This window comes from Paramormyrops kingsleyae, chromosome 5 (genome assembly GCF_048594095.1).
Source record: "Paramormyrops kingsleyae isolate MSU_618 chromosome 5, PKINGS_0.4, whole genome shotgun sequence".
Taxonomy (NCBI): Eukaryota; Metazoa; Chordata; class Actinopteri; order Osteoglossiformes; family Mormyridae; genus Paramormyrops; species Paramormyrops kingsleyae.
In genome coordinates, this window is record NC_132801.1 from 20066612 (window position 1) to 20094263 (window position 27652).

Genomic DNA, 27652 nt, shown 5'->3' on the forward strand with positions numbered 1-27652 from the left:
CACATCGCAGGCTCACATGGCACGTCTGGTGTTAATGTCAGTCACCTTGGCAACCACTCTTAGGCACCAGCCAACGCTAAAGGAGCAGCAATGACCCCACAGCTTAGGGGGCTGCGGGGAGGCCAGCAGGCAGCCCAAGCCTGTCCTACCTCCAGCTCTGTCAGAGGAACTCTGCTGTTCTGTCACATCACCAGGTGACAAGAGACATCAGCAACAGAACAGTAAAAGTAGGAAAAAAATAATAATTCACATTATGCAAGCTACAGGTAGAATAAAGCAACAAACAGGTAAAAATCAGCCATACTTTATGCAAGCATAAAGTACCTTTCACTCCAATACATTTATTTAACAAAATGACTACATTTCTAAGCTTGCAATAGATACAGCAACTGCATCCAGTAGCATTTAGACATGGACTGACTTGTACAATGTGCTGTGCTGAGAGGAAGCATTTTTCTGATTTATTCCTTTTTAAGTTTAGATAGAATTTAACTACATTTCATTTCAAGCGGATCAAGGTGTTTGACAAGATTCACTTATTACACTAAATATACACTTGCAACATAGCACTAGATTTTAACACGTGTGCAGACATCCAAACAAACCAAAAACCAATGACCTTTGATAGGTCCTGATACACACCAACACAGCCAGGTTAATGGTTAACGTGTTAGTGATGTCCAAAACTGCATATACCCATAATTCCATTTTTTATATAGGGACATTTATAAACATTTTACCAAAAAAGGGGGTCTCTTTCACATTGCCCTGCAAACCTTTTATGGCGCTCAATATTGGAACACACACACAAAAGGAAAACTAAAAAGTCCAACATGAGAAAAGCAGAAAACCAAGACCAGCCCCCCCGAGACCTCGATTAACATGCTTACTAAGCACTTACACAACACTTGTGCCCCACACCAACACACACCTTCTGTAGCAACTGTGCATTACAGCCAAAAACCAATTCCACACGCTACTTAAGTGCAAACATTTGCCTTTTCAGGGGTTTGTGTCCACAGCAAATTGGTTACAGAACCAGGAACAGCCATTTGCATTGACTCCATAATCAAAACAGAGGAGTCAGTACAAAATGTTGTGATTTGTTCTGCATTGTTAGTACCACAAGCAGAGGCAAGGTTACAGCTTGCAAGAAAACTTACCTATGTCACTTCCTGTGAAAGCATCCTTCAGACACCAAGCGCAGTAAGCAGTAGCTTACAAATTTGATCATGGAAAGACACAGTCAATATCAAAGAAAAGGAGGAGACTGAGTGGGGGAGGGGTGGCAAGTGGTTAACTGTGAGAAATGTTGGAGCAACACAGGGTAACCCAAGGGACCTCGGGGAAGCTGGGGAAGCAGATGAGGCTTGAAGCATGTGTGAAAGTGGCAGAGAGGTGTGTGATCAGGAAGGGAGTCTAGAGGTTCTGACCAGAACGTGGATATAAGAGGGTATGATACACATTACTGTGGCTTCCCACAACCCAAAAAGGGAGACTTTCTATACAGTTGTAAAGTAAAGCAAATTGCTAAAGTTTCCTGCATGAGGCAACCCATCTGCTTTTGAAGTGTTATTAGACTGAAAAATACTCAATAAAGGAAACAAAACTGAATGGGTCACACTGCCCAATATGGGTGGGAATTGCCACAGAGGTGACGTACAATGCTATAATGATGTTAGGGCCATAAGATATTATGCGATTCTTTACATTTTATGATACAGCAAGTATTGTGATTTAATTGTACAAACATTGCGATTTATTGCTCGCATATATTATTAAAGAGATCTCTCCTGTTTCACTTCCACGGGTACCACTTAACTCCGGGAGCCCTCAAGTGGCTCAAATTTCTGGGGTACTTCATTTTCATGTGGCATTGCACTCAAATACCATGTTGCAAGTCAAGTTCATTATACACTGTATTGTGGAAGCTGAAAGAAACGCACACTCTCAATTTGAAAGCAGACGGCGCATCCCATATCTCCACAGCCATTTTGGCACCAGCTTGTAGAAGCAACATTATAAAAGTGTAGCCATATGTACCAAAATAGAGTAATATAAAATTAAAATGATAAAATATTAATTAAATAAATAGATACCGCGATGCTTTGTGCCACTGTATTGATATCATATTGGGCCGGAAAAAAAATTGTGACACTACACTGTATTGATTATTCCCCTCACACCTCTGCTGCCCAGAAAGCCCTGCAGGGACACTGGTAAGCAGCACAGTGGTGGAGAATCTGCACAGGAAGTTCCCAGAGAGATTGTTTGCATGGCATGAGTAGAGTGTCAGGGAATCTTCACAGCAGCTCCTACCAAACCTCCTAACTGACTTTTGAGTCCCACTGAACTATTTAAACTCTTTTAAAAACTTACACAGAACTAAAAATCAACAGAGTGCCATTTTCATGTCAAGAAATCACCTACAGCCACTGCGAGACTAGCAGAAAAGCAGTAGTTACCTGGTGGGATGCCAGATGCTAGTCTTTTTGCAGGTGTGACATCACTGGGAGAGTTGGATTCAGAGAAGGAGGCCGTCCTGCTGGTAGCTGGAGTCTAGTGAATGGCACACATGAGGATTCAGGTAAGGAGATTCAGATTGATGAGGAGACCATTGACCAACATGATAAACAAAATCAGCCAGAGAAATGAGACAAGTGCACCAATCAGAATGGTGTGTATGGTTCCATGCTGGGTAATTTTGGGGATTGAGAGCTCTAACTGCAGTCTCCCATTAACCTAAATAAACTTTACCCCCCCCCCCAGTAAAACTCAAGAACATTAAAAACTCAACAAATAATATTCAATAAGGAAGGTAGTCTTGGCATGTTTACACATGTAGAGTTTCAGCTTTAGGTTGTTTTCGTTTCTGTAGTAACAGAAGATAAGAAATTTACAAATGAGAGAAGGCCAACATCAAGCTTGTTTGGGGAGAACTTAATTAATAGCTCAGAGTTGTTAAAATCTTATCTAGCTCTGATTTAAAGGAACTCAGGGTTTTAGCTTGCACTACACTAACAGGAAGACTCTTCCATACTCTAACTACATGCTGTGTAAAGAAATTCAGTTTAAAATGTTCTCCCGCTAATTTCCACCTATGGCCACGAGTTCTAGTATTTAAACTAATATTAAAAGTAGCCATTTGGCTGAACAGCATCAAGACCCGTTAGAATCTTATATACCTGGATCATGTCCCCGCGTAATCTCCTTTGCGCGAGGCTGAAAATTCAGCTCAGCTAACCTCTCATCATAAGACATTCCTCTAAGACTGGGAATCATTCTTGTAGCCCTATGTTGAACCCTTTCCAAGGCAGCAATGTCCTTTTTAAGGTATGGTGACCAAACCTGCACACAATATTCTAGGTGGGGTCTTACCAAGGAATTGTATAATCGTAGCATCAGCTCCCTTGGATTAACCTCCACACACCTAGAGACTCAACATCCTATTGGCCTTTTTTTATTGCTTCCCCACACTGGCGAGAGTGGGACATGGAAGCATCAACATACACACTGGGATCTTTCTCATAATAAGCTACCTTTATTTCAGTGGAACCCATAAAATATCTGTACTTGAGTCCCTGCATGGATTACCTTACATTTATCTTTGTTAAATTTCATCTGCCAGGTATCAGCCCAGTCACTAATTAAATCAAGATCCTGTTGTAGCCTCTCTGCTGCTAATTTAGTATCTGCTACACCACCCACCTTGGTGTCATCTGCAAATTTAACCAGTTTACTGTATGTATTGGTGTCAATGCGCTCTATGGGAGACAGGGCTTTCAGTGTGGCTGGTCCTAGATTATGGAACTCTCTCCCTCTTGCACTTCGTCAATGCACTGAATTTTCTACTTTCAAAAGACTACTGAAAACTCATCTCTTTTTACTGGCTTTCCATACATCACCCTGAAACTCTCATCACTGAAAGATTAGTTCTCTTTTACACTGTGATTTGTTCGTTTATTTTTAACTGTATTTCGGTATGAACTTACTTCACTGTTTCTTTGTGGGGCATGTTCTTGATTTTTATTGTATTTATTGTTTAATTAGTGATTTTATTTTATTTCATGTACGGTGTCCTTGGGTGACCTGAAAGGCGCCTTATAAGTAAAATTTATTATTAATATCATTAATGTAAATTAGGAACAATAATGGTCCTAAAATTGAACCCTGCGGTACCCCACTATGAACGCAGGCCCACTGCAACATTGTGCCTCCAATAACTACCCACTGCTTCCTGTCAGTTAACCAGTTTTCGATTCAAGCTGCTACAGTTCCTAAAATCCCTGCAGCTTTGAGCTTAAGCAAGAACCGTTTGTGGGGGACAACATCAAAGGCCTTCTGGAAATCTAAGTAGATCACATCATAGGCGTTTTTGTGATCAATTTCTCTTGTAGCTTCCTCAAAGAACTCAAGTAGATTAGTTAAACAGGACCTACCTCTCCTAAATCCATGTTGGCTATCCCTCAGAATGTTATTTGAATCCAGGTAATTACCATTTCCACTTGGATTATAGCTTCCATTACCTTTCCAGTTATGCAAGTTAAACTGATTGGCTTATAGTTTGCTCGATTACTTCTATCCCCTTTTTTGAATATGGGGGTTATATTAGCATGTTTCCAATCAGGTACCACACCAGCAGATATGGATTTCTGAAATAGTAAAGTTAAAGGTTGGCTAATAATATCTCTCATCTCTTTTAAAACTATAGGTAAGATGCCATCAGGGCCCTGTGATTTATTTATTTTGAGCTTAGCTAGGCTTTGTACCACATCAGCCTCAGTTATACATATATTGGTCATAAATGACGCTGAATTTGTACTAAATGGTGGCAGGTTACTTGTGTTCTCTATTGTGAACACCCATGTAAAATAATCATTAAACTCATTTAGTATATCAATTTAATTTTCAATTATAAGACCCATACTATCCTGCAGATTTCAGCTTTTAGAGCTCTTAGAGTTAAAATATTTGAAGAAACTTTTAACGTCATCCTTAGCCTCCACTGCAATCTTCCTTTCTATATTCTTCTTAGCGAGTCTAATGTTATTTTTAACTCAACCTGTAGACTTAAAATATACTATGTTGCAACACAGCACACTTATTGCAGCCTATAACAAAGCAAACACCATCGCAGCTTTACCGAGAACCACCCAGCTGAGTCACCTGCTTAAATGCTAACATTTTTAAAGAGCAGCAACGGAAACACATGGGGGATAAAAAAGGACGAACCGAAACACTGGCACTGGAGTTGAGCAAGAAGTTGGCTGTGTGTGCAGCCACGGGTGGCTGATTGGGGATCGGCCGGTGGCCCAGTGCCATGCCGACGATGGCTGTCATGTGGGTCTCTGTGCCAAAGACATGGATGGGAATGCCAGTGGTCTTTCCTGTGGAGAAGAAACAAACAGAGGATCAAATGGACTACTGTGAAGCAGAAATTCTCTAATCAAATAATCTGAGTATGAAAACTGGCTTTAAGGTTGCCATTCTTGAGTAAATGAGCTTAAAATGAATGCAAGTCATTCACACTGAAACTGAAAACCCTAAGAACACATGTCACTCAGGTTGTAGCTGTAGTTCAGACAAGGGCTAACTCACCTACTTCTCCCATCACCCTCAGTCCCTCCTGATAGTTGGGGCCACCACGACGCACAAAGATGGTGACCTCATGCTCCTTCAGTGGGCCCTGGTAGTCCTTAATGGCCCTCACAATGCCCTGTGGAACAGGGAGACAGTCAATGTAGTCTGAGGACAGACCTAGAATATAGAAATCCCCAGTAAAACAGGGTCTGCACAATTCACCTCTGAAGGACAGGGGACCCAGCTCCTACCTTGAAGGTGGCTGCGACATTGGTGAAGTTGGCAATGCTACCGCCAATAATGAGGACTTTTCCTTTGGGAACAAGAAAACAACCAATCAATGCTGCGGGAACCTGAAAGCAGCTCCTCCTTAAATTAATTTAAATGGGAAAAAAAAAAAAAAAGAATTCTTCCCGTGCACTAAATGCTCAAAACCCACATATTATTGGCCTAGAACGGCATTAGCTATCAAAATTATCTTCAGTGATATTGAACTGCTTGGCACCCAACTGTTCAAGCAGCCCATGTTATGATCTTTAACGCGAAGCACAACAGCAGCACTAATCACTCGACGTGGCCCAGCAGCCTTGAGAGTTTTGCAGGGCAGCTCACCGTCTGGGTGCTTCTCTCGGGTCATCAAGGACAGGATGGTCTTGGCGTAGTCGTAGGTCTGCTGCTCGCTTGGGGCCCCTGAATACTCGCCGTAGTTGGCCAGCTCGTCCACTCCGCCCAGGTCACATATTGTGTCACTGCAACAAATGAAAAACAGAATTCAGCTGTGCTAAAGACGGTTTTTAGACAGTTACAGAAAAGCAGCTGCTTGGAAAATTAAAAGATTTTCATTGCACTTCCGATTGCGAAAAGCATTTACTTTTTATTAAACACAAGCAGATTCCCACTAAAACACCAGCCACTGAACTTCCAATCGGAAGTGTTCCACTTCAGTCTACTAGAGACTTTGACACCTTAACTTAAAGAAGAGGAAAAAGAAATTAAAAAAAAAATCCCTCAATCCAGGATATCTTTTCTGAGTTTAGAGCTCTTCCTGAGTTTTCTTCCTCATACTAGAGCTGGGAAACTCCTTTTTAAGAGACATTCAATTTTTATGACAACAGAAAAACAATTAAATTTCTTTGAATGATGAATTCAGTGAGGCTTTGGAAAGAAACAACAAGGTAGGCAAAGGAGTGAGATTTCTTTGCATATAAATGGTAAGTTGATAGAAACGCTTTGGAGCAGCTTTTCTTTACTTCCAGTCAACACGCTTACCTGCAGATATCTACTGTGACTGCGCCGTGACCCACCTGTAAACCACAGACGCCCCGCCCCCAGCCACCATGGTCCAGATCCTCCCGCGTGGGTTAAGCACTGTAAGCTTGAGACTGGCCCCACTCTTAGCATCCAAGTCTGCGATGTAGGCCTCCTATAAGAGAAGGGTATAGGCCTGTTTCAGTACACCTCCTTCTTGCAGGCCCACTGTTCAAGCACTGCATGGCGAATAACATAACGCAGTTTATGACTGCATAATGTGATTCTGACAGTCAGATGGGCCTCTGGCATCCTTACTTCAAATGTGCAGAGTTTAATGATACTGTCTGGCTCTTTTCTCCAAGGAAGAGGAGATAAGAAAGGCAAAAGTGTCTGAGCCCAATTACACATCACCAATCTAGCACAGCAACAATGATGAGAAAATCTGACAAAAAGGACCTGATCTTAGGTCATACCATGACTTGGAGGCCCAAGAAGAAAGTCATTACAATCTCCAGATATCTGTCACGTGGATTTTAGTCATCTTTTGCATGCCCCTGAACATGCTTATGTGCAGCTACAAGAATCGTGGCCAGCTGGCAATCCCGTCACTATCCCGCCAGGGCAACTGATGAGTCACACAATGTGTTCACTCTGGAGGTTATTAATAGATTATTCTGTATGATGCTGCCCTGTGATGCAGTGAGGTGGATTCTGAATGAGTCAAGCAATGCGCCATTAAACACGCTGATCAACAACCAACTGGAGTAAGGGTGGAGTAAGCACTATGATGCTATACCCTCAGAGGCCATGAGGTGAACAGGAACAGCTAATCATGTGGTGGCAACAGAATATATGCAGCATGCAGACAGCTGGCTTAACCTTTTGACCCTAAGCATTAGAACGGCTAAGATGTAGGATCAAAGACATTTTAAATGTGGTGTAGCTATTGGTGTCAAGAACTACATTCCGCAGAAATAAGTGGGTCCTACCCTTTCTACACCTAATAAGGCGGCCACTGAGTAATACACAACATAAACAGCAGAGTGAAATGCTACTATACCTAGGTCAAAAAAACAAACATTGCTTGCAACTCCAAGGTCAGCTTTAGTCCACAGATTGCCCTCTAAGAACTACAGGGTCGATAATGACAAACAGTGTCCAATATGGTGTTTCTCGTGTCCATTTATTTCTTTGATGTGATGCCTGGTTTCTCACCTCCGGATAGGCCTCTCTCCCGAAGGGCGGGGGGAACGCCACGTCGCCCCACTTAGCCTTGCAGATATAGTCTGCTGTTGCATCGATCTTGGCAGCCATGTCTAGCACGTACACACCATCTTTGGTAACCACTGAAGGAGACAGAGGAGACATTACTCTGAATATGTTGGAACTGCAGCCAACATCACTATCCTTTTGCATCGCCGTGCGTTATCATGTCATCATTCAGAAGAAAAGCATCACTTACCAGCTCAAAACATTGGCATGCAATATTTTATTACAAACAAAACTAGGATGATAACTAGTATCAGCAACTCTTTAACTTTCACAACAGTGAGCATGCGGAGCTCATCTTTTTAACAGGTGTAAGATTCAGAAGCCTATAAGAAAGGACCAGAGATAACAGACCATGGCAGATATCCCCCATGCCCTACTTTTCCAAACTCTCAGCAACAAATCCCTATAGCCTGTGAACCTTCTGTGTTCCTCTCACCCACAGCCAGTTGAGTCACTGGAGTCGGTTTGACAGGGTGGAGACTGGGACACATTGCATTGTGGAGCCATTATTCCCATTGAGTTACCAATACCACAGCATGCATCTGTAGTTCTGCTGCATGTCCGATGAGTAAGTTCCAGTGAAGGGCCTAAGGCTTTTATATGGAGAACTCCACCAGCTCTACAGATGCAGTCATAAGAGCAATAAAGGTCAGACTCTGTTAGGCTTCATTATGGAATTGGGTGAGGTAGGTGTGGATATCTTAAGAAGGGGAGTCAGATGACTGGGTGTGTTTTATGATTCACTATAAATATGAAGAGAACGACTATTTCATCCCTAATGAAGAGATCTCAACAGCCACCCAGTCATTCAATCCAGATTCACTTCCCTGATGTCCTGTCCAACTTAATTTTTTGTGTCCTTGTCCCCCCCCCCTCCCTACATTCATGTCTTTGAACCCTGTTTCAGGGAGCTAAAGCACATAAGAAATAGAAAAAAACAGAAGTGGGATTTGCACACTGAAGACTTGTTCAAAGGATGGTATTAGGCAGTGACATCTGCTGCAAGGCCTCATTTTAAAAGATCAGTAATCCACCGCTTTCACAGATAGAAGCAATTCATTCTGGAACTGACTAATTTCTATCATGTGGTGAAAACGAGCAACTTCTGTTGGTAGGTTTTAACATTAAGCCAATTAACATTTTAACAGCTTCTAATTATAGTATGCTTACATGCTAATGGTGTTTCAATGCTGAGTCATTTGATGCATCAGAGTCTCAACTACAATAATCGTAATTACTTCAGGGACTGAGGAATGCCAGGAAAGTATCGGCATATTAAAATAAAGAAATAAAGCCTTTAGACATCGTAATGAATCATTAATGAGTCAGCTGGCTAGTCTGAAAGGGCAGGTACACTTTCACAAACTGCCACGTAAAGCAAAAGAAAACCAAAGGACATTCCTTTCCTCCGTGTGTGTTTGTGTGTTAATCAACTAATTATTAGTTATTATTAAATGTCCCCCACAATGTAATATAGAACTTATTTTGTTGTACATTTTTCAGGTCCCCACAAAGATCTGTGAATGCATTCAAAAAACTAAAAATGCCAAAAGCCTCATATTTAGTTTGGTCACTTACGGTTAAGGTTAGGGCAGGGTAGGGGTTAAGGTCATCATTGCCATGGGGGGGGGGGGGGGGGGGGGGGGGAGGTGGTGGACTTACCCAAAGGGTTAATCTCCAGGTAGGTGAAATACAGGTCTTCATACAGGTTGAAGAGGCCTAAGAGGAAGCTGGCCAGGACCCTGAAGGACAGCAGCACAAGTATGTTACCTTTTGCGCGCCACAATCAGGTAATTCGATAGCTACAGGTATTAGACACGATGTGGGCACACTTTACTGCTGGAGCTCACTTCAGGGCTACTGCAAAACATCCCTCAGTCTCCCGTTACAACAAAATTATTCACTGGGGTCAAAACAGCCCGTAACTCCCATGGGAAGTTTCATCAAAACAGTGTCTTCCCCTCCCAGCCTTTACCTCCATCATATGCAGTAAATAAATTACAAAACAGGTACGTTTTCCCCCCCCTGTTCTCAATTTCCTTCTCTTGTTCACTCCTGCGTGTCAGTGACTGCCTACACAGTGGGAGCCAAAGGTGGTCAGGTGGTATATCGACTTTTTACAGTATATTGAAATTTTTTCAAACACAATACCGGGTGAGTCAATACAGTTTACTTCTATATTCTTTTACAGAAGATGTGAACGGTATTCTTAAGCATCTCATTTCCACTGATGCTGACACTGAAATTGACACATCCATTTCTTACTCCGCATAAGTGGAAACTTGATTTTCTGGAATTTCTTAATCTACCTTTTGCTCCTGTTACAACATCCATGATGTAAATATAAACACCTATTCAAACACAACAGACATGCAATCAGCCCAGATGCTGGGTTAGGAGGATGACGTCATTCGCAGGCCACCTCCAGGCCACCACAAGCGAGCTGCACTTCAGCTGGTGTGACTCACTCCTTCCTATCATCCGCCACGTTCGACAAGAGGTGGTTCTTTACAAGCTCTGGATCCAGCTTCTCATCCACGCGCACCAGAAGCCTCTGAGCCTTGGAGTCCACATCTCCAACGTCCACGCCACCCTCGTGGTGAAAGAGCACGTGGTCGCCCTCTCGAGTGGCGTATATGCATATGTAGTACTCTTCCTCCTGAGGCCAGGGTGGGGGACAAAAAGTGCAGGATTGAAAACAAAAAACAGCAGGAGCTTTTCCTTAGAAACAAAACACACCAAAGGTCTCAGATGATTAACTCATGACTTTAAAGGCCACTAGGAAACGCGTTTAAGCTTAAAGAATACAGGGCACCCAGACGTCACTCAGTGATTTCTATATACTAGGACAGTACTGAATGGTGGCCTATGAGAGAGCTTACCTGTGTGTGAGCTACGAAGGGTTCGATAAGGAAGTTCTTCAGAATGCCCTTGGCCTTTCCCACCTACGGTACACAAAAGGAATCTGCATTATCAGCAATAGTTCCACTTCTCATATTAACACCCAGAAATGTCCAGATTTGTGTGTTAGCAGCAATTAGAGATGAAAACGGCATGAAAAAAAATTATATTACGGTTATCACTATTATTGCAGTATTGTTAAAATTTGCTTGTTCAAAAAAGTACCGATAGTGAAATTGTGTAAGTTATATGTTGAAAAACGTAAATTAAAAAGCACAGTGTTGCCAACGTGTTTGCATGAACATTAAAATAATAATATAGCCAATAACTTATGTAAACACAAACTCCATATGAAATGCGCATTAACATTAAAAGTCTCTGGAGTGCAGTCACTTCCTTCTGGAGTGCAGTCACTGGAGTGCAGTGTTTTTATGGACAAAGATTAAACTCACTCTGCATGCTGCGCCTGTACACCCACATCTGGGAGACTGTTGCTAACTTTGGTTGGTGCTGGAGAGTATTTATGTGACTTTTTCAAAGCGTGGTAATCAGATATGGTTTTAATGATAATTAAAATTTGAAACGGCAATACTGTCTGGGATTTTATTGTGGTTTACCGTGAAACTGATAAACAGTTTCATCCCTAGCAGCAGTAGTTTCACCTGTCATTTTAACACCCAGAAAATGTCCATATTTTCATTCCTCCTCTTTGACATTTAAAAAAATATCCAACAATAACATAATACAATAATAATAATAATAATAATAATAATAATAATAATAATAATAAACCTCAAGACTTCATACGATCAGTAGTTTAATAAAATCAGGCAAATACAAAAGTAGAAGAATACAAGGTTCTAATTTTGTCCAAAGCCACAGAGCCAGAACAACAAGGACATAATCAGGGCGGAAGTGATTTGATAGTGACAGATGACATTTAAATAGGAAGCAATAATGATAATGGGAAAACAGCAAGGGGCCGAAAACCAGATGATCCTGGAGCAGAGAGCAAGGCCGTCTCAGCTTTGGTACCCCTGAGGGAGCATCAGTGATTTATTGGTGAATGTCTGCACCAATGATCTCAGACTAGTCAGGTACCATTTGGGGATTTATATTGATCAGATTTACACTGCAATTAACAGTGATTTACTATTATTCATAATATTCTGAAGTTTACTTTGCTGTTAATCATTAATTATATCCTCCCATAGACTATTAATTATTAACAGTCTATGGGAAGGGACATTGCAATCCTATGAGAGATAAGTTACCCTAGAGCAGGGTTCTTCAAATCTGGACCTCGATTCCAAATCCAGGCCTTGTTTTCAGTTCTCCCAGATAGTTAGTTTAATAATTACTGACTCTGATTGGTCAGAGGCTTCACACCTGGCTCACAGGTAGAGGAAGGCTGGAAAACCAGCACTGCTCAGACCTCGAGGACGTGATTTGAATAATAGGGCCCTAGAGCATGGTTCCTCAGCCTTGAGGCTGAATAACATATGAACTGAATGGGGCCTAGAGGCAGTTTCACAATGAACGTGACACGAAAAAACAAATTTTGTGCAACTCGGATGCACAAAACGGATAAAAAGCTTTCACAGAAAACATGAACAAAATTTTTCACAATAGTTTGAGAAGTCTGCATAATGAAAGAAACTGTCAAACTTGCGACAAGCTTTTCTTGTTTTTCTTTTGAGTAAACGAGTGAAAGAAAAAAGGCAAATATACTCGATATGTCCAATTCTAAAAAAGCAGACAACCATTTCAGGCGGTACTTCAGGACAGACAGAATTAATACTGAAAACACGTCAGGAACATTATCAGGTAACCAGAGTAGAGACAACAGAGCTTATTGTTTAACTGAAAATTTTATTAAATACAGCCAGAGATTAATATAACCCAAGAGCCAAAAAAACCCAACATAAAGCACCAGAACAGCAGCAAACAGCTTAACAAGCCCTTTGTCATAATTATACAGCCTCGTAGGGATGTGTGGATTGATTCCAGCATCAGTTCTTTTGATATGAATGTTTTCATTCATTCATGGTCATGAATGACTGAAAGAACGAGATCGCGAGTACAACCGGCTGAAATGAGTTTCCTCCGCAGGGTGGCTGGGCTCTCCCTTAGAGATAGGGTGAGGAGCTCGGTCATTCGGGAGAGACTCAGAGTAGAGCCGCTGCTCCTCCGCATTCAGAGGAGCCAGATGAGGTGGCTCAGGCATCTGCTTAGGATGCCTCCTGTACGCCTCCCTGGTGAGGTGTTCCGGGCATGTCCCACTGGGAGGAGGCCCCGGGGAAGACCCAGGACACGCTGGAGGGACTATGTCTCTTGGCTGGCCTGGGAACGCCTCGGGATTTCATTTTGAGAATTAACTCATTCTCATTGTTAAAATATGTTTTGTAACCTTGTATTTTAAATGTTTATGTAATTATAAAGCAGAACATGGAGCAGGATATGAATTACTATGGGGCAGGCCCACCCATAAAGTGGGAAGAAAGAGAAAATTGGCCAGACATAGGTAAAAGGAAAGTTCAGGTTCAGAAAGTACAAATCCAGAACAAGATTTTATTTCCACTAACCAGTTGAGTATAAAAAGAGTCACATTCACAGAGTACTCAAATGGTTGGTTGAAACAAAATCTTATTCTAGATCAGTACATTTTGAACCTGAACTTTCCACCTCTTGGGGTGGGGGATCTAATTCAGTAAGAGAAAGATCAGAGACCCTCGCTTTACAAGGTCACTTGTGTCGGTAAAGATCTCATAGGTGCAGTGGACACCTGGTGATTATTTGAGCGTTTACACCACCATACCTGTCAATATGACTGGCTGAAAGTATAACATCAGACGGTGGACATAAGGTATCAAAGACATACAGTGTGGGGAATCTATAGGGCCAAATACAAGCATACAGGAACTGACCCGTACCTGAGCTGTATTGCGAAGAGAGACTAGTTACAGCGCGGTTTCAGCTTGCCTTGGTTTTCCACTGTAGAAGGATTGGCTTGGTATAGGTGTGGCTGGGTTGGAGAGCGACAGTGACTTACAACTGAAGAGATGCTTGTGTATTGTTCACAAGCCATGTCCATATCATGATGTATTATGTGCTAATTTCCGCTAGCACGGCTGTGGGAATCGCCGTGTCATGTTAGCATTGAACAGTAGCGGAATTAGCATAATGTTGCGGAACTTGCATTACAAATCCATTCCCTTCAACCCCAAAGTACTTTAAGTAGTTCGTTGGAAAATTTCAAGTTCAGATTTATCTGGAATGCAGTGGTACATCGCAATGTGCAATACTACAAATAATAATACATAGCATATACCATTTTTTCCGCACCCCCTCAGATAATCCATGCACAGAACACTGGGATCATTGTGCATTTCAACCAATCAGATGGCGGTGATGCAACCAGCTCAGTTTAATCACGCTTACAGTCCTGCTAGTAAGCAAAACCATGCCAGTGTGCTTACGGCTCGGGTACGGCTCGGGTACGGCTCGGGTACGGCTCGGGTACGGCTCGGGTACGGCTCGGGTACGGCTCGGGTACGGCTAGCATGCCTGACAATGGAAAACTGCCAGTTTGCGATACGGCTCGGTTCTCGGTGGCAGTTGAAAACCGTCATTGGCATGGGGACTTCATTCTTGTGCAGCTACTGTTTGTTTTACTTGTTTCCCCTCAGTAAAACATCTCTTAAGAGCAAGGAGATTCTTCCATAAATTACTGGAAAAAAGGCACAGCAACTCAGAAAAACATGAATTTGTCATGAGAAAACATAAAGCAGGACCATTAGAGAACCAATTTAAGTCCTGCCTGGGATCCAACATGGTCTGGGGTTTACCTGAGTATTACGAAAGGCCTTCCTCACTGACACCAACAGCCGTGGCAGATCAAACTAAGAACATGGAAATGAAAGGAGGAGGCTGATCGAGGCAAAGAACCCAGAGCTGCAGCTAGGAATCTAAACACTAATAGAGATTCCCACAAAGGGATCACTGGAGAAACCCTCAAAGCAAATAGCAACACCATCACAACAACAACAACCAAATTTATTTTTGTATAGCGCATTATCACATTACATCGTCTCAAAGCGCTTTACAGCATCCCCACCCAAAGCCCCCAGTGAGTAAGCCATAGGCGACAGTGGCAAGGAAAAACTCCCCAGAAGGAAGAAACCTTGGGAGGGACCAGACTCAAAGGGGGAGCCCATCCTCCAGGGGCCGGCAAGGGAGAGTCAAAATCACTAGCCAAGACACGAATCACGTCCCATGCTATTCATATACTATCTGCCAGGACTAAAATATTTGCTATTCTAGCTCACAATAGCTTTGTTTCCCCAAATAATTGTCTGTCACAATTAGATGTAAATAATAAAGTGAGACTTATTACGCAGTGAGGCAAATGAGGCAATGTTAGAAGTAGACAGACTAAACAGTCGCAGCCAAATTGCGGTAATTTCCAGCAAACCTCATGAAAAATATTGAATTTTGTTGAATGAATGGTTTTTGGCTCACAGGATGATAAAGGGGATTACAGGAAGTAAATCAGCTTATTTGACTTATCCGAGTGACAAATCGAAAATCAGATCCGAGGATGGGTCCTTGCAGCCCGGCCCAAGGGCCCCCCAAAGCTGTCTATTCACATGCCTAGCACTGCCTGCTCAGTAGGGCCCCGGGGCCCAAACTGCACACTGCTTTGGAACCAAACTGTATTTCATTACTATAGATAAACACTGATATCAAAGTCACATTATGAATAATACTAGCATAAACCACATTATTATTCAGCTAAAATAATAAAAATTAGAGATATGCTATGAAACTCTTACTCATCAGTAAATGACTTCTTTACATTACAAATAAACCTACAATCAAAAAAATCATGTTCGCATTTGTCAGTGCACTTCCCTGAAAGTGTGTTTCTCAGAGAAATGATGCATGTGTCTCTCAGGGAAACTGACAACTGGGGGAAAATGATGAAACATTAAGTACATTTATTGTCTAAGTCAGTGCTAATCAGGCTCCCTTCAGATAGGTCGTGATACTCATCAGCATTTCCACAGGAGGTTCAAATGCTTTTCTCTCGTTGTGGTACCAATGCAACTGACACTGAATTATTTTCCTCATGACTCACTGTAGTTTCTTTCATGAAGCGAAGCTGAAGCCACTCCTGTACGCCCTTCAAGTCCAGGTCGACTCCCACCAAGCCCAGCTTCCCTCGCCTCTTGATCAGCTGGTCTGGCTTCACCACCAGTGGCTGTGTGATGGCAGAAGCATAGTCAGGCATATGATCTCGCTCATCTGCATCTCTCCGATTGGTGGGAAGATGCCAGATTGGCCAACAGAAACCCACACTACATGAGAACTTGTGTACTCCACACAGTGCAGAGGGGGGATTCAACCCACCCCCCCCTAACCCTGAGGTGCTATCCTAGGGAAAAATAACCCCCACAAAAAAAGACTGACTTTACTGACTGGTCCAAAGTATGTCCCACTGCTTTACAGAATTTAACACATGGGGTCCCAAAGAACAGCTTTGTTGGTTGATCTAAGGAGGCATTCAGACCCCTTATGAGTGAACAGAATTATTGTGCTGGCATGGTACAAAAATGCATCTGTTCAGGTAATTGCAGAAAATGACATGACATTAGAACTAGAGGATAGGCATGTCATGTGCAGAGTTAATAACCAATCAGGGAAGGGGGGGGGGGGTCATCTGCTCCAAAAGATCAGCAACACAGTGTCAGCAATAACAGCAGAGTCAATATAAATGAAGCACCGTTTACAGGCACCAGAGATGCTGCGTGGAGCTGGTCTCCTACCTCTGTGAGAAGCCAGGGGTGCTCCTGCGTCAGCCGGTCCCAGTCAGTGTCACATGTCACACTGGCGTATCTGAAGCGGTTCTGCACAGCGGCTGAGGTACAGATGTACTTGTAGAGGAACTCCTTCCCCGTATGCTCCGAGATGGCTTTGGCAGACATGGTGGATCTAAGAGGAGAGACAGACGTCACATCGGGTGTGGAAGCCAATTTCTACAGACTCAGAGCCCGGGCCGGCTGAAGACAGCAGCTAAATCTGTCTTATTGTCTATAACACTAGGGCTTGGCGATATATCGATATTATATCGCGCATGCGCAATAATCACCAGGGCTTCAGATGACAGACGAAGCATTTGGTCATGCGCCAGCTTTTCGGTGAAATACGGACATTTATTTACACCCACAATTTAAGCAGTTTAGTACTATGGCTAAAATATTAATGAGGCTTTGTATGAAGTCCAATAGTCATTATTAGTATAAATACGCATATCCTCGTTTCATAAATGTGTCAGACTTTGAACTGCAAAAAGTTCCACCACACTGTCGACGTCTTTTTTTGTTGTTTATCCACAAGATCTCCTCTTTTAAAAGATATCATGGCTGCTCTTCTTCACTGCGACTTCAGTGCATATTGCACTGAGGTATACAAACCGTAGTATATCAAAACAGTATTATTTGGGGTGCTCCGCTAATCGAATTTAAGAAAAAGTTCATACAGATTACTAACTTTTGGGTATCACAAAACACTTCATTAATATTTTAGCCATACTACTAATCCTCTTACCAAATTATGGGTGTAAATTAATGTCCGTATTTCACCGAAAAGCTGCCGTCCGGCCAAATGCTTCGTCTGTCATCTGAAGCCCTGGTGATTATTGCGCATGCGCGATATAATATCGATATGATGTCGCCCAGCCCTAAATAACACCTTCGCAGGAGACGTGCTGGGAGATGAAGGAAATCATTCTTTCCACCAGTCCTCAATAAGCTTGTCACAGTGACCCTGGGGTCTTTCAGGACAGTGTGTGGGCACAGGCAGGTGCACTCCAGAAGACAAAACAAGGCTGTTCCCACAAAATGAGGGGGGGGGGAAAACCAACAGGACAGGCTGCGATGCCAACTCAGAGTACTTAGCAGAATTACACTGCAATAATGAAGAATGAATGACAACAGAAACAGCAGAGACCAATAACAGCTTCATGAATAGTAAATGTTGCATTTGCTAAACAAGTTTTACCTCATATCATGCACTCATTTTGCATGACTAATGTGTGCATGTGTGTGCTGCCACATTCCTGACATTTAAGCAGCATTCTGATCCTCACCAAATGCGTATTAGAGACGAGACGCATTATGACTTTTAGGAAAGGTCAGGCATGGCAAATGGGCTTGCCTTTCATTGGAAAGCATGGCAGGAAATGGTTTGGAATCTTAAAACAAAAAAGCAAAAAAAGTGATTCAGGCCAATTAAAACCTACCTTCAAGTGAACCATTTCCTAAAATACCATTCACTGTAATCAGCACCTGTTACGTTACTCTGCTAAATATTACATTTTACTTACTCATATAACTAAGTGTAGATCAGAGGTCAGCAACCTTTTTAAAGCTATTTTATCCTAAATGTCTGATCCAAGATTTACAGAGGCGCAATGGATAGAGAAGAGGGTTTGAGTCTTGAGATATGATTTTTAATGCAATATCGATATATATGCATTTAACACAAAACCAAAACACCAAGTACTTACTGTACAAAAAAAAGAAATACAATTTGGGGAGGGGGGTTCTCAGTTTTACATCACTCGGATGTGCAACAGCACAAAGGTGACTAATATCACAATATTGTTCAGTTCTGTAGCGACAGTCTTCACCCTCACCCAAGTTTGTTTGGCTCTGCAGTTGTCTTGGTCTTGTCAATGGACCCATCTGACAGAGTTTTGAAGCTGAACCTGCCATTCAAAATACTTTCTTTGTTAATTATTTTTCCCGAGCTGCCATCCGACTCAACACGTGTTAATGACATCAAAAAAAACAGTCACGTTATAATGAATTCCCATTGACGCGCTGTCACATTAATGTTAATTAGGGCTGTCAAAGTTAAACATTCCTTTTTTACAGCACAGTCAAATATCTAACAACGATCAGATTTAGCGGCAAGCAAAATCTGAACTGGAAAAATTAGGATATTACCAAAATATAAACATTACAGCTTACCTTGCCTTACTGTACATAACTTGTAAATTAAATTCTACAAAATAAATACATTGGTTTAAATTAAGTTATTCCTTTAATTGTCAAATAAATAAGAATGTTTTTGTATTTAACAACACACATTTTACAGGGCTCCAGACCTTTCCAGTGGTCGCACTGGTGATACTAACTTTCTCAGTTAGTCACACCAGCACATGATTTGGTTGCACCCTTTTTTGGTGCAACATGGTATTAATCCATGCCCTTGCATGCTGATGTACAGTAATTTGCATACCCTAGTTTATGTATTGATGAAACGCTGACAGAGACACAAGATACAGTACCGTATCTGCGAAATATTTTAATCTGAACCTTTACTTTAAAAATTTAACTCTCACCACTTGTACCCATCTCAGGGTCTCACCTTTGGCTCTTCCTCACCACCAACGTCCTCCTCATTTTGTATTTTAAAATAATCACATACAGGGCACTTTATTTTTGGCACATGTTACCACCACAGCTAATAGGGATTGATTTGCATGTCTTATCAGTGAACGTATATGAATGTTCTCAGCATGCAGGTATGGAGAGACCAACTCTGCAACACACACACACACACACACACACACACACACACACACACACACACACACACACACACACAGAGAGATAGAGGGGGGGGGGTGGAAACTATCACAATTCGTTGATGCTGTATCCATGCTGGAGAGAAACCATCCTAATGATCATCATACAGTCGCACAGATGCCATCACTGGAATTTTTGAACTTGTACACTCTCAATAAGTTTTGGCTGCAGTCCTTTCTCACCAAATCACTGAAACTGACTAGATTCCATTTAAATACACATTTCTGACACCTGGATGTTACTCTTTTCAGTTTCCTCCAAATCATTTGTACAATTGCTCTGGACATTTGGTAAATGTGAGAATGTTTGTTTATGTTGTTTCTTATTACATCCCAAAAACTGTATAAATGTGCATTCAAACTCTTTTTGTCCAACATTTGACCAAATTGTTTATAAATGAGCCCCCAGGGTTTTTTTCCTGGCCTGCATTTGTGTCCCAGCCAATATTTGTTCATGTCAACCACACCCCCGGCCATTATTTGAAATCCATCATTAATTTGAGGAAATATGGTACCCAGCTAAAAATAACTCGTCAATTAGAGACAAAGAGCAGGGTTAATGGGTCCTGCTAAGCCTGCTAAACAAGTCAAGGAATCAACAGCAGCACATTCTGAGACAAGCAGAATCAAGGACAGTGGCCTGTTTCACAAAGCAGAATTTCTTGGTTATGCAGATAATGTCAGATTTAACGTATTTTGGGCTAAATTGACTTTATCTTCATTCACTTGCATTTAACCCAGGCTACCTTAAATCCAACAAGTTATCTGCTTTGTGAAACAGGCCTCAGAGGCCTTGAATACATGCTTCGCAGGCTGATACAAGACTGTGTAACTAACAGACGAAAGCAAGGCGAACTGTTAGCAGTAGGGCTGCACGATAACACACTGCGATACAAGCAAAATTTGTGCGCATGCACAATAATAACCAGGGCTTTAGATGACAGGCATAAAGATCTGTCCTGATGCCAGCTTTTTCCATACAATACAGGTGTTTACTTGCACCCACAATAGTATGCCTAAAATATTAATAAGAGGTGGACTGTGACAACCCAAAAGTTAGTAATGTGTATATATTTAGCATTTCCTTGCCTAAACCCTTATTCTATTGTAAAACCAGCATCTGGACAATTTTTGAAGCCCATCATCTAAAGCCCAGTAATCACATTGCATTTGTGGGCACTGATTTGTGTCTGTTGACAACTCGCAGCAACACCTTATACAACTGGCACACTCTGTTGGTAAAGAAGTTTCTGTTTGGTTGTAGGGAATGGAGATTAGGCTGAAAAACAATATTGCGATATTTTAAGTGACTGTATAGATTTAAAAAATTGATATTTAATATAAATCAGGACAGAAAGTCAGAATGAATTTTATTCACATCAGTGTTTCCAAAGGGGAAAAAATAGATAGTTATCACATAAGAAAAAAAATTCTTAGAAAAGAGTAATTTACAAGGTGCCTGAAACATAAAAACAACAAGTATGCAACAGCTACGTTGTTCAAAAGTTAAATGGAGTCAAATTGCGGCCACATACCTCTGCAAACAAATGTGTATGTGCTGTGAAAAAAGCAGGGCAGTGGGCAGGGCTTTCTGGGGGTGTCCATCACTACCTGATCCATACCGAATGCCCGGTTTGTACCTTGCACATCTGCTCATATGCAGCATTTTCGAGCTTATTCGATCATCTATATAATGATCTATATAATTATACATTTTTAGATACAAAATGGCAATAATGTATCATAAGATAATTCAGTATAAATCAACCAGCCGTATTTGGCTATAGTTTACTTCAGGTATATTTCATCTCGTTTTGTTTTACAGAGAATGAAAACCTGCACCCAGATGCCATAATCTGTCGCCTGCACCCGACTTGGCTGACTTCTCATAAACGTGGAGTGCTCATGTTTCCCCTGGGGTCAGCTGTCCCATGCAAGACAGCAGGACAGCTGGCCCTGACAGTCTTATGGTCCAGGATCCCCCCATTCCCTGGGCACTTCTGAGAGCAGAAGGCTTCCGCATAGATCACGATATTTGGTGACAGTTAGCACCCAACCCGTCCAAAGCCACAGCAGTAACTTACCACTTTCCTGTGACATGGCTAAGGCGGCTGCTAAAATAACCTCCTACAACCATCCACATTAATTACTATCAGCTCTGGATACAAACTTTTCCTTTACAACCGCTCCTCCTGATTTGCGGAACTGTAAAACCCTAACTTCTCTGCAACCTGCTCTGTTGGATCATATTATTAAATCTTTAGAAAACAGAATGTTTACTCCAATCAATAGTTTCCCATGTGACCAGGGACCAATCTCATACATCCAGTTAAAATAATTTGGGCTCACATGAAACAAATTCAAAGTAACTAAGTAAATTAAATTGCTGTTACCATCTCTTACTGCTTCTGATGAGGGCTATACTGGCAGGACACCAAGCAGGTTACACCAGACCAGTCCCTTTCCATAGGATCTCCAGGCATTCCCAAGCTATCAGGGAGATATAACCTCTCCAGAATATCCCAGGTCCGCCCCAGGGGCCCAGCGGGTTGTGCCCAGTAAGATATGACTGGGTGGAGTCCTTATAAGATGCCAAAACTGCCATGGCTGACTCTTCTCCGTCCACAGGGGCAGCAGGATGAGGTCCATCCTGATCTCCAAGCCATGTACACCTCCACAGAGGAGGAGTCCAAAAAATCCCCACTGTGGCCTCTGGTACATGGGACATTATTCTTTTGGTCATTACCCACAGCTAATGCCTATAAATGAACACAGCTAATGCCTATATTTTTCACCACCACAGACCTGCTCTGCACCCACAATCAGCAGCCACCAGAATGAACTGCCAGTCAGTGTCCGGTAAAAAAATAAATAAACAAACAAATAAAAATAAAATTAAAAAAGACCCTCGGGTACTTCTTCAATTCTTCACTAAGGGAAAATGCTGCCTCACACCTGAAAGGAGCCATCGATTCTTTTCTGAGAGAGCACCATGGCCTTGGGTGACTTACTCAGCAGTACCATACGAAAATATCTACATCCATTTTTTATTTGAACAAAAGGATGTTTATGATTAATTACAAACAAGTTTGTCTTTAGTTGCATGCTTTGTCTAACATGTAGATAGAGAAACAAAAGCAAGTATACCAGTGACGCAATTTCCACTTAAGGCCGATTGCGTAAACCTGCTACATTATTACATCAAAACATCACTGGTTGATTGTTAACCAGCAGTCTAGCAGGCATTTTCCTCAATGTTGGTCTCTAATGGCCAAAATGGCTCCCGGAATTGCCAGAAAATTTAAGAAACTCAATAGAAAAAAATAGATAGAAAAGGGTACAAGAACATTGGTAGGCTAACAAGCCCAAGTGCAAAACAGTTACATCAAGTAGGAAGTATCAGAAAAGTCACACTACCAGAAAGCGAAGCCGTAGTGGTTATCCTTGACAGATGACAAAGCATGGCATTTACAAAAGCCTGCACTGAAAAACAGACAAGCCAGAATTCGAGCTAAGCACAAGATTTACCTTCAGAAATTGCCCTCTATGAGTGCCTAGACAGTGCAGCAAACATTAACTAAAAAGTTTCTCCCAAGAAGAAAACTGCCACTAACACTTCAGCAAAGCTGCAACATTAAGGTCTGCCAAAGAACACAAAAAATTAATACAGCCAGCAGATTCCCTGTTCTGATGAAACTACGATAAAATTGTTTAGATGAGATGGGGTTCAGAATGTTTGGCATGGACTTGGACATTAGTATCATAGTTAACGCATAACAATAACAAAGGGGCAGCGTGCATTTATCAAACAGAAGAAATTACATTTATAGGTGGCATCATGAACACCAGTGTGCACACCAAAGTACTAAATGAAAAGCTTATTCCCAATCTCAAGACACAGGAATATGACAATGATCCTAAACAAAGTTTTTAAAAAAAAGCACACAAGTCTTTAATAAAGAAAATGAAAACAATCATCTGGCCAAGTATATCCCCAGACCTGAATCCTACAGATAGAGGAAAAGCACAGTAGGAAAAGTGCAAACCTTCCAGAAGGGGAGTTCAAAAGAATGGCCTGTGAAGAATGGCAGAACCCCTCTCCTCAGATTTGTGCTACATTGGCAATTTGGCATCATCCATGCTAAAGTGACCTGAAACTGTCATTTTATGTTAATATGTAGTAAACTGAATGGATTTATAATTTACTAACATCTTAATGATATTGAAGTGAGTTGTATCCATTTTTGCTGTATACTGTATCTGGCTTGTTTAGTATTTAATTCAAGCTCCATATTCAAGTGCATGATCTCTAATAGAGCAATATATAGTCTCTTGCTTGACATGTTAATGTCGATTTGTGTGAAAGGAAAACATACAATATCAATAGGAAACACAACCAAATGGGTTCATAAAGCAGCAGGAAATGCTGGTTTCCCCTCAACATTAAAAGCTAGACTAAACCTCCCACGTAAACATAATTTAAGCATTGGTCTTCCTCACGTGTTTTTGAGGAGGCTGCATGCTTGCACTTAGGCCCTTGGATTTCAGGCTGGCAAATCATGTTTTTCCCTTCAACACAGAATGAAAAGCTGCACCATCCTGGTTTCCCGTCCCACACACACAACCTAGTTCACAGAGAAGCCTTTGTGCTCCGCAGCATCCACCCGGCACGCCTCTCCTGCATTCTGGCACATTTAACCCATGCTGATCGGCGCCAATAAAATGTGTACTATGTTCATTGTTTCATTTATGTGAAAAGTGGTCCACACTGTTCCATGTCTGCCTTCAGAGAGACTCTGGCGAGATAAAAATTTACAGACTGGTAAATTATATCGATTTTCTATAACTCTAGATCCAATGCAAGGTAAGTCTGTGGAAGCAGGGGGTGCACTTTGACCCAGTTAAGTTTCACAGGACAGAAAAGACAAACAAAAATACATGAGTAAATAAAATTATAGACCAAGGGCACCTACGAAAAATGGGACAGGGACGCCCACATGCAAAGGTGGGCTGGAAGAGGGGCATCATGGTATTACACACCGAGATACCCACAAAGCCACTGTACCACCCCTAAATAAACTAAGGGTGTTAACCAAACTCAGTGTCCCTTAAGTGAACCAGAAAGTGGGCAAAGAGAAAGAACTCTAGTTCTCCTTGGATTCACATTGCCCACCACCTTACAAAAGGACCTGCTTCACCTTCTAGTAGTGGTCAACCAATATATCGGCCGGCCGATATATCTGGCTGATATTTGGCATTTTTTAATGTATTGGCATTGGCCGATATCTGAGTGTAGTACGCCGATTTACAGACAGGCACGTCTGCAGGCAGCCCAATGTTATTGTTGCTGTGGAACACATGACCCATGCTGCCTTGTGCAGGACCCCAGTAAGAAGTTTTGGAAGAGTCCTGAGAAAAAACTGTAAGGCTTAAATTCTGATCTTTCAAAGACCTATTTATTTAGCTGGTTTGTTATGAAATATTGCTTTAAAAGAAAACGCGAGCGCTTTTGAAACAGAATGTGAATTACACTGTCAGGAACTGCCGTAATGATAATGAGCCTTCAACCAACTGTAGCTTACAGGTAACATTAAGGATCATTGATTCTGACAGAGCTTGTTGGTGGGCTCACAGACATTTTTTAATCGTTAAAAATCATTTTAAATGTTAAAATTTTAATTTTTACCAAGTCATCCCAATGTTATCAGTTCTGTTTTTTTTCTTGTGTCGAAGAGTTTCACTCTGTGTGTGTGGCGGAGCAGGCAGCTCTCTCAAACACTGCAGCGTGTGTGAGAGTTGTGTTACTCTGCCCTGATCACAGACAGCACCGTCCTCAGAGACACAGAGCTGCTAAGAACAATGCATGGCGGAGAAAACTGTTTGTTCGAAAGCGTTGTTACCATTCACTTGAGCTGATGCTGACAATGGTCCTTCTGTGCAACTTGTTTGCATTTGAGAGCGGAGATTCGAACAATTTGTCAGACGTCTAGATAAAAAATGCACGACTTTGCGCAGTTAGTTTCCTCATTAAACAAGGTCACAATCACTAGGGGCTCACGTTGTCCTTGCATACAAGGCTGTGTAATATGACAATTTTATTTTCTGCAATTGTTAGATTCTGATTGCGAATTTGGCATGTAAGCGATCTGTCTGCTAACAACATAAACAACATGTTAGTGAAAGATTTTGGGCCTTTTACACTACTCAGGCTAGGCGGAATTGGCGCGCAGAAAAAAAATTGATGTTGCGGACAGGAAACGGGAGCCCCACAAGCACAATTTGGACATACAGTTCTCTTCATTCGTATGTCTGAAATTTCGTAAGTTGAAAGTTTGTAAGTAGAGGAGGGTCTGTACAACAAATGCTGCATATTACGATTTTCTTTTCTTATGAATGACTCCCTCACCTATTTTTTATTTTTTTTTTTAATGAAGTAAACCAAGCAACATCAACTTCCCCATAAGATAACTGAAATATCAGATTTTAGCTCAAAATAATGGGATTCTGTGCAATGGAAAAAATTATAGGTCTCTGATAAAATCTATGCTTATATTTTTTCCCATTAGGGTAACGAAATACTGCACATTAACGCAATAAATTTCCCAGCTCTATAAATGAGTGTAATCTAATTCATGACAATTATTTGACAGCTGTTTTGACATTAGCATGATATGGTACCCAAAAACCCTAAAGTAGAGCAAAGCAAGCAGGCCGGACTTTTTGTTCACATATCATCAGCAAACAAACCTGCTAAGTGGACTCAAAACTCCGAGGTGGTCTGAGTTTGGAACACTTTCAGCTCGTTTCATGTGAAAAACGCACAGAGCCCACTGAAATTGGCTATTTCGAGCTAAGTGTGAACACACCCTAAAACCAATTAATTCAAAAGTGGTGTCGACAGTTAGGCCTGCACAAACAGTATCATCAGCAGCATCTGATTAGAAGGAGACAGAATTACACAATTGCACTAAATGAGTACATGTCCAGTACGTGAACATCACAAGAAGTGAGGTTGGCGTCACAGTGAAGGATATTCACCAGCTGTTGCCATCATCATGCAATTAGCACAGTACTGAACAATATGGAAGACCAGGTTTTATTACTGTGACCTACGTTCTGTCAACACAGGTATTGGAAAAAGTCTCTAAATCACTCCCATTTTCATGACAGTGTAGGCCAAAAGAGACCAGCTAAATCCTGAAGTGGAAAAGAAAGCTCACCATAACTGAACTTCATAACCATGGTCAGAGATGCACAGTGACATCATCAGTGACTCATGACATCATCGATCACTGCTTAGATGAGACAGGAACAGGATACACAGGACAGTATCCATATAGCATTACCACACCCCATCAGACAGGATGTGTACTAAGAACACACTACATAAGCAAACATCACAGAGTAAGAGTGAGCTGGGATGGGTCTCGGAAACCATGTGCAGTTTAGGCCATCGCATTTCAGGTAACCAAGAGCAACGTCATTAAAAATTGAACGCGTACTGAATTACAAAGGTCGTACAACCTCTATCTGAATTGAAGAAAACCTAATTTCCCTTCCTGGAGATGTTGTTCACCACAACTTATTCAACAATTAAGTCCCTTTGTCACATAAAAAAAAATAGATTTTAAAAGTTGATTAATATACACTGAAAAGAGATTAAGTTTGACATGCAAAACTTGATCTCCAGTCAGCACTGCAGGACAGATTAGTGTGCTGCACCTTACTGTCCTTTCCATCTCTAAGAAATGCCTTCCATGTGTACAAATTGAACAATACAAGACACACTGGTATGCATCTCACAGCAAGCCCCCACAAACCAAACCCCCACCATGGATTACAAAGGACTTGTGCTCTGCCCAATATTTATAAAAAGACTTTTACAAGAAAAGGACTCCAGGAAAGAAATAATTAAATAACTTCCTTCTTGGCAGCAAGTGAAAATGAGGTTCAGAGTTTAACTGTTTCCTGGGCTTGTTAAAAGTGTGTTCA

General features: G+C 41.6%; 1 protein-coding gene across 4 annotated transcripts in view; it reads right to left on the reverse strand.

Annotated features, from left to right (window-relative positions):
- Positions 1–27652, reverse strand: part of LOC111842517 (ATP-citrate synthase) — a 43048-nt gene that overhangs the window by 14235 nt on the left and 1161 nt on the right. For 2 of the 4 annotated variants that reach the window (XM_023809187.2, XM_023809188.2), the window contains exons 2-15: positions 16833–16998; positions 16145–16267; positions 10986–11048; positions 10572–10762; positions 9766–9845; positions 8047–8177; positions 6885–7003; positions 6193–6329; positions 5832–5893; positions 5599–5716; positions 5233–5387; positions 2466–2559; positions 1164–1217; positions 150–179 (exon numbers count right to left, since the gene is read on the reverse strand). In XM_023809187.2, the coding sequence (XP_023664955.1) occupies positions 150–179; positions 1164–1217; positions 2466–2559; positions 5233–5387; positions 5599–5716; positions 5832–5893; positions 6193–6329; positions 6885–7003; positions 8047–8177; positions 9766–9845; positions 10572–10762; positions 10986–11048; positions 16145–16267; positions 16833–16991 (1516 nt within the window). In that variant the 5' untranslated portion in view covers positions 16992–16998. Of the gene's footprint in view, positions 1–149; positions 180–1163; positions 1218–2465; positions 2560–5232; positions 5388–5598; positions 5717–5831; positions 5894–6192; positions 6330–6884; positions 7004–8046; positions 8178–9765; positions 9846–10571; positions 10763–10985; positions 11049–16144; positions 16268–16832; positions 16999–27652 lie in introns of those variants that run through there. The other 2 variants (XM_023809189.2, XM_023809190.2) reach the window with 2 other exon arrangements.